We start from the raw sequence: 13895 nt of genomic DNA on the forward strand, positions 1-13895 counted from the left end.
TCTTGCCTAGGAAATCCCATGGACAGAGGAGCCTGGTGGGCTACAGTCCATAGAGTCTCAAAGGGTCAGACACGACTGAACGACTCAGCACAGCACATAATCATGTAAGCAAATTATTTAATTATTTTATATCTATGAGAGAGAGGGGGAGAGGAAGAGAGAGGAAGTCTGTTGGGAAGAAAGTCTCTTGAGTTGTTTGTTTTCATTGTACTTTGCTTTTATTTCAACATAACATGCAGTTTAAAAAATTAACATGATTTATTAGCATTTTCAAGATCTTTCTGTGTTGTTGGATATTGTCATTACAAACATGCCTGAACCGGCTAAATCTGCTCCTGCCCCTAAAAAGGGCTCTAAAAAAGCTGTGACCAAGGCCCAGAAGAAGGACGGCAAGAAGCGCAAGCGCAGCTGCAAGGAGAGCTACTCCGTGTATGTGTACAAGGTGCTGAAGCAAGTCCATCTGGACACCGGCATCTCCTCCAAGGCCATGGGAATCACGAACTCCTTCGTCAACGACATTTTCGAGCGCATCGCTGGCGAGGCATCGCGCCTGGCGCATTATAACAAGCGCTCGACTATCACATCCAGGGAGATCCAGACTGCCATGCGCTTGCTGCTACCTGGGGAGCTGGCCAAGCAGACCGTGTCCGAGGGCACTAAGGCTGTCACCAAGTATACCAGCTCCAAGTAAATACGATACGCCTAGCCGCTGCTAACGGAGAAGGCGATGGCACCCCACTCCAGAACTCTTGCCTGGAAAATCCCATGGACGGAGGGCCTGGTGGGCTGTAGTCCTCGGGGTCGCTAAGAGTCGGACACGACTGAGCGACTTCACTTTCACTTTTCACAAAGCTTACAAAGAAAAAAGACACTAAAAGAAGGGATTTAGTTCAGATTTAAGACATAGCTCTAATTACATACTTACAATAAATCCATTTCCAAATGTTCTGTTTGAACCAGAATTTAAGATTGCATTTGGTAGATATTTGTATCTGCTGTTTTTGCGAGATTTTTTATATAATCTCTGATCCACCCCCAGTTTACTCAAAGTTCTATCTCTCTGAAGATCCTTGACTAATGCACTTACTAACCTTGTATTCACTTCAGCTAATTAATTTTCAGCCTTTCTAAAGGTAGGTTTTCTAAATAATTTAGATAAATGGAGTTCTTCTCAAAAGGTGGCAACTGAAGTGCCACATGGGTATTGGTGCATCCTTTGCCAAACCTAAGTCTGAGATTCAGTGACCTAAAATTGATGGAATTTCCTTTGTAGTTTGAACAGTTTTTTCTGATGGATTCAAATTAATATCAAGCAAAGTTCATTTGATTTGTTCTGCTCTTAACCAAATTTCATAAACTGAGATGAATATAAGAGCCTGGAACTTAAGTGACCTAATGAAGTACATCATTTAGCAAAGAAATGCATTTTGTTTTGTTTTTTTTTCTCACTTGAGTGCATTCACATACGTATACATATTTGAAACTAGGAAATTCCCTTTAAGCCAGGACAACAATTTAAAAATTTGTCTTTAAAAAATTGGTTCAATCTACCCCTCAAAACAGCAGAGTCTGTTATATCTGTGGGGCCTGTAAGAGTATTTTGACAGGTGAGATATCAAAGTTTGGTCTGTTTTTCTCTTCAACTCTAATGTGACTTATACAATCTCAAGCAGTGCTCATAGACTTGTGGATCATGAACTACCTGTATCGGAAACATGAAGATGCTTTTTTAAGATGAAAGTTGTGATGATGGGACCCATGAATCTGCATTTTCTAAAAGTGGCCCCGGTGACTCAATGTACACCGAAGTCTGAAGACAGCTAAGCTAGAGAGAATATTTGGGCTAATTATTTTTGTAGAATAGGGATATTTCTTTAATCCACTATCTAGTGAACTAGATAAGATCTTTTGGGGTTGAAATGGTGTAGAAATCCTCTCTGAAACAAATGCCTCATTGTGGTGATAGCGAGAGGACCAGAAGGTACGTGGGAAGATATTCAACACCTGGAATCATCAGAGAGACACAAGTCAAACCACAATGAGGTGTCACCTTATACTCGTGAGAATGGCTGTCACCAAAAAGGACACAGATCACATATGCTGGCCAAGATGTGGAGCATAGGGGACCCTCGTACCCTGTTGGTGAGAACGCAAACTGGCACAGCCACTGTGGAAAACAGTATGGAGGTTTCTCAAAAAACTTACAGTGGAACTACCTAATGCCCCAGCAGTTCCACTCCTGGGCATACATCTGAAGAAGACAAACACACTAATTCGAAAGATACACACACCCCCAGTGTTCATGGCAGTACTATTCACAATTGCTGAGATATGGAAGCAACCTAAATGTCCACCCAAAGATGAATGGATAAAGAAGACGTATATTATATATACATGACACACACATGGAATACTACTCAGCATAAAAGAACGAAAGTTTGCCATCCGCAACAACACGGGTGGGACTGGAGGGCATTATACCAAGTGAAAGGAGTCGGTGGAGAAAGACAAATACCGTACGACTTCACTTATATACGGCATCCAAAAAATACAGCACACCTATGAATACAACGAAAAAGAAACACAGATAAAGGGAGCAAACTAGTGGTTGCCAGCTGGGACAGGGGAGTGGGAGGGGTACACATATTGGGTATAAAACAGGCTACAAGGATGTATTGTTCAGCATGGGGAATATAGTCAATATTCTGTAATAACTAAAAATGGAAAGCCACTCTTAAAAATTGTATAATCAGTCAGTTCCAATATAGTTCAGAAATCCGAAGAACTGCAGGGTTTGTTGTGGAAATTCTAATGAAAATTTTTTGGAAATTCCAGTATTTAGAATTTCTTTGACTCATGTGCTGAATAAAATTCTTTCTTCAGCTCACAGAGCCTGGTCTTTGGAAAATACAAACAGAAGCTCTATCAATGAAAAGAGAAAGTGTGGTCCTCAAAGAGAACCAGATATAAAAATCAGAGATAATATATAAACACACAATTTCTTACAAACCAATAAAATACCCTAATTTCAATAAAAATAAAAGTTAATTAATAATAAACCAAAATAGATTTTCATCCTTATACAATGGTCCTGAAAATGACACAGTAGTTGCATATCTGGAAAAATGACAGTTTAATAAAACTAGAAAAAAAATGCTGCTTATACATCAGAGTTGAGTGTTATGTAGTGAAGATTATCAAGAGATTTTTCGTTGAAACAAAGGGGCAGCTAGGCATGCAAATGTTTTGTGGGAGTAACACGGTTATTCATTGTGTGCCTCCTCCTTGGTGTCAGACGCCTAAAGAAAACTGGCCCCGCCCACCATGTGCCAGTGCTAATCATTCCAAGAGCGTCAAGGAGATCCTGTGTGCTTGGACAACTGCCACATCTCTTCCTTACAAAGTCCCTTTCTCCAGGCCCCAGGTCTCTAACAGGAAAGGGACCTCAAAGTCCTCTTTCTCCCACTGAGTGCTTGAATCCCTTGTGCAACAACATCTCCACCAAGTGGTTGTCTAACCCATGTCCTAAAGCTGCCTGTTCACATGCCTCCATCACAGGATTTCAGTAATCCAACCCCCCTCCTTTCTTGTATCCCTGAAAGACATATGAAGGTGAATGTGGACATTCTGTTTACACAGATCCACACTAGAAGACCACGTTATCTGAACTACCTATATTGCAGATGGCTTTGGTGAAAATTTCAGTTACCAAAATCTTGAAACGACTCTGGATATGCTTGAACACATCATGTACAGTTCTGGCTATTTGGAGTGGTAGATTGCCCCCCAAGTATGAAGTCATGGGTTTGACTATTTTCTACATATTTTAGTAAACACAAGTGTATAAAAAATTAAAAAATAAGCTATGTAGCATCTAAAATATCCTGTAGCCCACACTTGGGTACCACTGGTCTAATCTATCCTCAAGCACTCATGATATACAGCACAGTTTTGTTACTATGTTAACCTGAGGGTCTGGGTCTGTACTCTTAATTCTGCTTACAACGCACTAGGGCTGAGTTCACGTCCAGACCTGAGGCTGACATTCTGGTGCTAACGCAGGGCCTCTCTCCAGCCCAACAGCCCTTTTCTACAGAGCATCTTACCTCCTGAATCTCTTGAGTCATAAAGAGATGACATCTCCTCCCCAGGCCTGTTTGGGAGAGCTCCACCCTCATTTTGAAGGCTCTCTCCTCCAGAACCCAGCTGTTTCTTATGAAGAACATGGGCTCTCTCTGCTCTCTGGGATGGGAACTTTCAGCTCCTCACCCATCACAAGGGAAAAGATGGAGAAACATGACTGGAATTGCTACACAGAGGGACTACCGCTGAGCTTTTCTGTTTACCCCTGAGGCTGCACAGTCACACTGCTTGGATGTGAGTAGAGGTTCAGCATCCCTTTAATACCCATGACCCTTCCACACAGTCGAGGCATGAAGGATAAGAAAAGCAAAATCTACCAAATATTTTCCAGGCTTGATATTAGAGTCATGAACTTCTCAGTGATTATTATGTCTAACTGAGGTTATTGGTTAAAGTGGTAGCCGCCAACTTAAGCTCAGACCTCTCCTTAAAGTGTTTCCACTATTAGTAAGATCCCTTTATTGAGTAATTCTGCTGGGGTGGTATCTTGGTCTGCTTGGGCTACTGTACAGAATACTATAGACAGAATGGATTTTTAACAACAGACAAGGACTTCTCACAGTGCTGGAGGCTGGGAAGTCCGGGCTGGAGGCATCAGCAGATTCGGTGGTTGGTGAGAGCCCGTTTGCTCACCGATGGCCCTCTCTTCTCTCTAACCTCATGAAGTGGAAAGGGCTAGGGAGCTTTCCAGGGTCTCTTTCACAAGGGTACTAACCCCTCTACGAGGGCTCTGTCTTCATGACCTAATCACCTCCCAAAGGTCCTATCTCCAAATGCCATCAGTTTGGGGGCTAGATTTCCAAATCTGGAAGGACACAAGTAATCAACATAGAGCAAGAAACCCTCTACCAAGATTGCTTCTATGGCAAAACAAGTATTTTTCATCACCAGGCAACATTTGTTAAGTGCCTATTATATACACATTACAGCAATGGCAGTTGCTCCTCTGGGAAAACCAAAGCAGATAGAGCTTGGAGAAAATGTTTACACCCAAATTATCTGGGGGGGGGATTGGCTGCTCCTTCAGGCATCTAAAGAGAGTGGAAAGACCCAGAATACTAGAGACAGAAGAATCTGGGACTCAGGGTGAGGGGGGTGCAGAACTCTAAGCAGGGCAGAGTGGAGGGCAGCAAGAAAAATAGAAGGTAGGGGTCACACGCATTCTCTGCAGGGTGGCCACTCATAATCAGAACCTTCCCCAAAGTGATGTGTGTATTTTCCTGAAACTCATGAAACACCTGTTATAAATGGATCTCCTAAGGAAATAATTGGCTTTTCCAGGTGGCTCACTGGTAAAGAATCCACCGGCTGATGCTGCTGTTTCGATCCTTGGTTGTGAAGATCCCCTGGAGGAGGAAATGGCAACTCATTCCAGTATGCTTGCCTGGGAAGAATCCCATGGACAGAGGAGGCTGGCTGGCTACAGTCCATGGAGTCAGAAAGAGTCAGACATGACTGAGGGACGGAGCGCGCACACACAAGGAAACTATCAGAGCCTCTGAGTTAAAAGCACCCGCAGTGATACGGGGTGAAATACAGACAATACTTACAGGCTTAGAGGCCAGAGACAGAAGTTGACCTAGGGACTGCAAATCGGTTCTTGCCTTAAAAGAGCTTAAAATCCAGCGAAGGGGAAGGGTGTATACTCACGAACATAAGATATAATGTAATATATAATGCCAAAAGCACAACAGTGAAATTATAGGTGTTCAGTGATACTCAGAGGAGGAGGGTCTCTGGGGCTGAATGGTGAGGAAAAAGCACCATGATGAAGCACCTGAGCTGGCTTTAGGATTAATTTCTTACTTTGGAAATCAAGGTCTACACCATAATGGATTGGTAGACTGGGGAAAGGGCTTAAAGTATTTAATAGAGTGAATTCTTTGTCTAGAATTATTTCAGTTAAATCATTTCTGTGACTGTGATTTGATTACTTTTTAATATTCATTTATTTATAGTTGATTGATGATTGCCTTACAATATTGGTTTGATTTCTGCCATACATCAACAGGAAAGAACCGTAGGTGTTGGGAAGATCTATATGTTCATCACAAACACGAAGACATGAATCTACAAGGACGTTTCAAAAAGGGAATTCTCCAGCAGGAGAAATATTTCCATTTCTCGAGGCTTTCAATACATCAAATACATCAAAAAACTTGGAGAAATGCCCTATTAGATAAAAATAATACAGCCCCTGGTGGTATATGTTAACTGCTTACACTTTATAAATTACTGCTTTTACTATAACATACAAATAGGAATAGTTTGTTGTTTCTAGTGCTTAAAAGGTATATTTTCATTTTATCCCCAACAGTTCCAAAAAGGTGCATGTTATTATTCTCCCTATCCTCCCGATAAAGATGAAAATGCTGTCACAGAAAGACTGCATGTGGCCGAAAGTTACACGTCACTGAGAGGAGGCCCAGAACTGGAAAGCGGCAGCCTGACTCTAAAACCCACACTTTCAACTACTAAGCCACAAAATCGCCTATCTGTATATCCTTATTTGGAGAGAATATCAAAGCTTAAATTTAAGCTCTCTCAGGAGATGAAGCCACCGCCCCACCATGCCCCATCACTCTTTGTGATAGGCTTTGAAGACGCATGCGCGCTCAGTCATGCACCGACCTCCCCACCATTCCCACTCTTCGTGATAGGCTTTGAAGACGCATGCGCGCTCAGTTGTGGCCCCATGCACTGCAGCTACCAGGCTCCTCTGTCCACGGGAATTCTCAGGCAAGAATACTGGAGCTGGTTTCCACTTCCCTCTCTAAGAGATCTTCCAGACCCAGGGATCAAACTGGTGTCTCCTGTATTGGCAGGCGGATTCTTTACCACTGAGCCACCTGTGAAGCCCCAGGCTTTGAAGAGACACACAAGCAAACAACTTAATATGTGCACATGTCTGCAAGAATCACATTCTTAGAGTCAGGAAGACAAGGAGTTAGGGACCACCCCTGGAGGCAGAGAAGCATCAGAAGAACAGCTTCTCACATCCAGAGAGCAGCAGAGTGTGCCTAAACTTCCTTCCCTGACCTCCCCTTCTCAGGCAGCAACTCCTACAGCCACACAAGCATGGAATGAAATTATACCGACTAATTGTGTTCTGCAACTCGGCATAGGTTACTGCAAGTACAAAGGGACAACTTTCCTGATAATTAAGTCTCGAAATTAACTCCCCATCCAGAAAATGAACAAACATTTATCTCCTACTGAGATTATTTTAGTCTGGCTGCTGATTCAACAAAATTAGCAGAGATTAATTGACATTCTCAAGAAAGTGGGAGAGGGAGGTGGAAATGCCTCCTTGGAAAAGGAGGCAAATTTAGGTCATGGTTTGACATCTCAACCAAGTGAGCCAAAATATGGTTTATTTATGTCTGTTAACTCCCAATTGCTTAGCCTCTGACCTTGGCACGACAGTCTTAGAATCAGGAAACCTGGGTTGCATCCAGTTTCTGCCACTTAATAGTGTCATGACCCTGAAAAGGGCATTTGACCCCTATGAGTTTCATTTTTCTCATCATTAAAATGGGGATCCCATGCCAACCTCCCTGTATTGGGAGTGGTGTCCCCATGGATATAATATGTGCAGAAGCCCCGTGGGGACTCCATAGGCCACAGATGATGTAACCTTGTTTATTCCATCATTAATATGAACAGGGCCAACCATTACTCCATTACTAATATTTCTTCCATCTGAATAATTCAATTCAGATGACAAATTTTACAAAGAGCTCAAGCCAAGATCTAAGGATCAGAGTCACTTGGTTCTTATTGCCACTGTACTTCTGAGCCAAAATTATTAGAACTGAAGTTTCTACTCTTAGAACAAACTCTCTGGCCTTCTATTATCTAGATGAAAATGAGCTTCCTAATTCAGACACTGAATTCATTCCCTGAAAGTTCCTTTATAGCTGATGAATATAAATATTTATGTGCGTGTGTCTATGACATTAATGCCATAGCAAGAATCAATATACAGTTTTTGAATTAGAAACAGTTTTCTATAATCCTATGCTGTCACTCCAATAATTATTTTACAAACCATGTGTTTACAAATAAACAGTGTTAGTCACTCAGTCCAACTCTTTGTGACCCCACGGCCTGTAGCTCGCCAGGCTCCTCTGTCCATGGATTTATGCAGGTGAGAATACTGGTGTAGATTGCCATTCCCTTTTCCAGGGAATTTTTCTGACCCAGAGATTGAGTTCAGGTCTCCTGCATTGCAGGCATATTCCTTATCATCTGAGCCACCAGGGAAGCCATGAACAACAACTTTATACATAAATAGTGATCATCTAGTTTAATTACAACTTGGGGTTCTATTTGTGTATGTAACACTATATTATACGTATTTTCTGGTAAAATTTCTCCCAATAAAATTTAGTAATGGTCATGTATAAAGCAACAAGTAGATTAACCAGTTTTGGAATACTTAAGATACTTTCTTCTTCTAGGGTATTATTTTGAGAACCTGCTGTTGTTCAGTTGCAAAGTTGTGCCCGACTCTTTGTGATCCCATGGATTGTAGCACACCAGGCTCCTCTGTCCACCACTATCTTCTGGAGTTTGCCCAAACTCAAGTCCATTGAGTTGGTGATGCTATCCAGACATCTCATCCTTTGCTGCCCTCCTTTCTTCAATTTAAATCTGAATTTTGCAATAAGGAGCTCATGATCTGAGCCACAGTCAGCTCCCAGTCTTGTTTTTGCTGACTGTATAGAGCTTCTCCATCTTCAGCTGCAAAGAATGTAATCAATCTGATTTCAGTATGAACCATCTGGTGATTTCCATGTGTAGATTCTTCTTTTGTGTTGTTAGAAGAGGGTGTTTGCTATGACCAGTGTGTTCTCTTGACAAAACTGAGTCAGCCTTTGCCCTGCTTCATTTTGTACTCCAAGGAGAAACTTGTCTATTATTCCAGGTATCTCTTGACTGCCTACTGTTGCATTCCAATCCCCTGTGATGTAAAGGACATATTTAGTTTTGTGGGAGGGGGGGCTGTTAGTTCTAGAAAGTGTTGTAGGTCTTCATAGAACCAGTCAGTTTCAGCTTCTTCAGCATCAGTGGTTAGGGCATGCTGCTGCTGCTGCTGCTAAGTCGCTTCAGTCGTGTCCGACTCTGCGACACCATAGACAGCAGCCCACTAAGCTCCTCTGTCCCTGGGATTCTCCAGGCAAGAATACTGGAGTGGGTTGCCATTTCCTTCTCCAATGCATGAAAGTGAAAAGTGAAAGTAAAGTCGCTCAGTCGTGCCTGACTCTTAGTGACTCCATGGACTGGAGCCTACGAGGCTCCTCCGTCCATGGGATTTTCCAGGCAAGAGTACTGGAGTGGGGTGCCATTGCCTTCTCCGGTTAGGGCATAGACTTGGATCACTGTGATATTGAATGGTTTACCTTGGAAATGAACTGAGATCTTTCTGTCATTTTTGAGACTGTACCCAAGTACTGCACTTTGGACTCTTCTGTTGACTATCAGGGCTACTCCATTTCTTCTAAAGGATTCTTGCCTATAGTAGTAGATGTAAAGGTTGTCTGAATTAAATTCGCCCATTCCCGTCTGTTTTAGTTCACAGATTCCTAAGACTTCAGTGTCTACTCTTGCCATCTCCTGCTTGCCCATGTCCAGGTTACCCTGACTCAGGGACCTAACACTCCAGATTACTGTGCAGTACTGCTCTCTACAGTGTTGGACTTGGATTTCACCAGCAGACACATCCACAGCTGAGTGTCATTCCACTTTGGCCCAGCCACTTCATTTTTACTGGTATGAGTGTGTGCTCAGTCACTCAGTGGTGTCTGACCCCATAGACTGTAGCCTGCCAGGCTCCTCTGTTCATGGAATTTTCCAGATAAGAATACTGGAGTGAGTTGTCATTTCCTATTCAAGGGGATCTTCCTGACCCAAGTTTTGATCCCTCATTTCTTCCATCTCCTACATTTGCAGGTGGATTCTTTACCACTGTGCTAGATGGGAAGCCCCATTCTTACTGGATTTGATAGTAATTGCCCTTTACTCTTTCCCAGCACACTGGACACCTTCCAAACTGGAAGACCCATCTTCTGGTGTCATATTTCTTTGCCTTTTCATACTGTCTATGGGGTTCTCCATAGAACCATATGTTCTCCATACATATAGTCATGTATGGCAGAAAGTGAAGAGGAACTAAAAAACCTCTTGATGAAAGTGAAAGTGGAGAGTGAAAAAGTTGGCTTAAAGCTCAACATTCAGAAAACAAAGATCATGGCACCCGATCCCATCACTTCATGGGAAACAGATGGGGAAACAGTGGAAACAGTGTCACACTTTATTTTTCTGGGCTCCAAAATCACTGCAGATAGTGACTGCAGCCATGAAATTAAAAGACGCTTACTCCTTGGAAGGAAAGTTACGACCAACCTAGGTAGCATATTGAAAAGCAGAGACATTACTTTGCTTAGTTCACAAAGGACCTTAGTTCAACAAAGGTCCATCTAGTCAAGGCTATGGTTTTTCTTGTGGTCATGTATGGATGTGAGAGTTGGACTGTGAAGAAAGCTGAGTGCCGAAGAATTGATGCGTTTGAACTGTGGTGTTGGAGAAGACTCTTGAGAGTCCCTTGGACTGCAAGGACATCCAACCAGTCCATTGTGAAGGAGATCAGCCCTGGGATTTCTTTGGAAGGAATGATGCTAAAGCTAAAACTCCAGTACTTTGGCCACCTCATGTGAAGAGTTGACTCATTGGGAAACACTCTGATGCTGGGAGGGATTGGGGGCTGGAGGAGAAGGGGACACCAGAGGATGAGATGGCTGGATGACATCACCAACTTGATGGACGTGAGTCTGAGTGAACTCTGGGACTTGGTGATGGGCAGGGAGGCCTGGCGTGCTGCGATTCATGGGGTCGCAAAGAGTCGGACACGACTGAGTGACTGAACTGAACTGAACTGAACTGATGGGGTTCTCCAGGCAAGAATACTGGAGAGGGTTGCCAGTTCCTCCTCCCGTGGACCACATTTTGTCAGAACTCCTCACCATGACCCATCTGTCTTGGCTGACCCTGCACGGCATGGCTCATAGCTTCAATGAGTTACACAAGCCCCTTCGCCACGACCAGGCTGTGATCCATGAAAGGGAATTTTGAGAAATAGAGAAACACTAACAGTAATGATGACAGTGATAACGGCGTCTCACAGAGCTGCCCTATATGCTTGTGTGGGTCAGATGTGGAACGGCGCGAAAGGCCACCACTGACACTTCTAATCACCGTAGGTTTACCCTTCCTGTGCCAGCATTACGACAGAGCGCAGGCAAGTCTCAGCATGTGGACTGGCTTTCTCTGACTCGGGCTGATGGCAAGCTGCTCCTACGTACAAAATCAGCACCGTGTGCCACGCTCTGTGCAACAAGCTTTCCCTGAATTACCTCATGCAACCCTCTCCACTGTCTTATGAACGTGGACTTTATTATTGCCAACCAGGTGTAACAAGCACTGAAACCTTAGTTCACTCAGCAAGCGGCAGGGTGAGAGTCAATTTCAGCACTTTCTGATTCCAGGGTCTACATCCACCCAAATGTTAAACGTTCTGTTCTACTTCATTGCCCTGAATATCGATGATACCTGCATAGTCAAATGTTATCTACAAGCCGCAAGTGATTTTCTTCTCTGAGATTCTTTCCTCAAAGGTAGAATTACAGGGTCAAAGAGTAGATCCATTTTAGGGGTCATATGACTCTACTTCGTCCTTGACAATGTAGCTAAATTCTGCTGTATCTTTTCACCCTTCATTCAGAAAGTGTTGACTGAGCCCCTGCCACACTGCAGGCTCTGTTCTGGGATTTGGAGAAGGAATGCTGGGTAGGCAGACCGCTTTCTTGTCTTGAAGCAGCTGGAAATGAAGCGGAAAGCTGACAAACCCACCTTGTGTGGTATGGCTCTTATTTCTGTTTCCTATTTTGACCTGCAAATGTGTGAACTTTACCCTGTAGATTTACACTTTGAGTAAATGGAAATGGTGAGTGTGGATCCCCGTGAACTCGAGTGACTGGTGCTCTGGTGTGCGTGCAGGAGACGGGAAATTGAAGCAGGAAAGGCCAAAGGTTGTTCAGAATTATTTCCACCTTCCAAACACTCATACAGAACTTTGTTTCTACATCATCATGATTTACGATTTAGCTACTTGTAGGAGTGTCATATCTAGAATTCTTTCATGCAGCACGTGAAACTTTAAAAAATACAGTTTTTTTTGTGGACACTCAACAGATCTGTTAAATGAATGAAAACACTACATGAATGACCAGTGGTATCAAAGAACTAAATAAAATGGAATAATTAGTAATTTATTCTACACACACACACACACACACACCGCACACACCATTTATTGGATACCCATGTCTTTGTTTTAAAGACAGCCTCAGAGATTGTGACTCTACACATACAATTGAGTGTACCAAGTAGGCAATGATTTGTAATACTCTTTTTCACTGTTTCCACATCTCGCCTGATTATAAAATCAGTGTTGGAAAAAAGTCATTCTCAGGTTCCTTCTCATAGTACCTGATCTAGTTGGACTACTACTACTACTACTAAGTCGCTTCAGTCGTGTCCGACTCTGTGCGACCCCATAGACAGCAGCCCACCAGGCTCCGCCGTCCCCGGGATTCTCCAGGCAAGAACACTGGAGTGGGTTGCCATGTCCTTCTCCAATGCATGAAAGTGAAAAGTGAAAGTGAAGTCACTTAGTCGTGTCCGACTCTTAGCAACCCCATGGACTGCAGCCTACCAGTCTCCTCCATCCATGGGATTTTCCATGCAAGAGTACTGGAGTGGGGTGCCATTGCCTTCTCCGAGTTGGACTAGGAATCTATTTTTTTCAAAACAATTTGCAGATGAATTTTATAATCAGGAAAAAAAAATTAAACACGACTCTTAAAAGAAGTGAGACATGTCAGAATTTGCAACTGATTAAAAATATGAAGAGCAGAGAGCTCTGAATAGATGAGCAATCTCTACTATCTTCCTTAGTGGGCTGTCAGTCCTGGAGATCACCTACGTGCCTCTTAGAGATTGATCGGACACTACATTGTTATGTTGCCACCCTTAGCTTTGAAAATGGGTTCACAATGTGTCGGTATATAGAAGTAATCATTTAAGTTGCCTAACAAGGTCATGGTGATATACGATATACTATAATTAGCTTAGCATAAGGGGTTGCCATATTAGAAAATGCTCTCCTGAAAGTGGAATTTGAATTAAATGATACCCAAGCTATGAGAGGGGACATCTTGCTTGTTTCAAGCAATCGTGTCCTGAGCTGTACATACACAATTGTACTCATAAACATACAAATGCCAATAAAACTCTGTAAACCACAGCAATTTAATTTCTATGTATAATCCAGCAGAAGGTCTCTACATGTCCTAGAACGCAAGAATGCACACACACAAGAATGCTCATAGCTGCCATATTCCTCACAGCCCCAAGCCAAAATCAAAGCAAAAGTCCATCCACTATAAACAGTGGACTAAATTGGAGTATATTCATGAAGGGAATATTTTAAAGCAATGAAAATATTAATAAACAAAGTATTGCTATAAACAACAACATACGATGGAATCTCACACACATAAAATTTGTGCAAAAGAAGCCAGACAGAAGAGAGGACACGCTGCACAATTTCATTATATGAAGCAGGAGCCCAGGCTACTAATCTACAGAGTTGGGTGGTGGGCAGAGCGGTTGTCTGGGGAGGCTGCTCA

The 13895-nt window shown here is 42.8% G+C and overlaps 1 protein-coding gene across 1 annotated transcript; it reads left to right on the forward strand.

Annotated features, from left to right (window-relative positions):
* Window positions 1-287: 287 nt before the first annotated feature.
* Window positions 288-691, forward strand: LOC107131385 (histone H2B type 2-E-like). The gene has a single exon (XM_015460907.2). The coding sequence runs from the start codon at window positions 311-313 to the stop codon at window positions 689-691; it is 381 nt and encodes a 126-aa protein (XP_015316393.1). The 5' UTR covers window positions 288-310.
* Window positions 692-13895: the final 13204 nt, after the last annotated feature.

The sequence above is a fragment of the Bos taurus genome, chromosome 27 (assembly GCF_002263795.3).
Source record: "Bos taurus isolate L1 Dominette 01449 registration number 42190680 breed Hereford chromosome 27, ARS-UCD2.0, whole genome shotgun sequence".
Classification (NCBI taxonomy): domain Eukaryota; kingdom Metazoa; phylum Chordata; class Mammalia; order Artiodactyla; family Bovidae; genus Bos; species Bos taurus.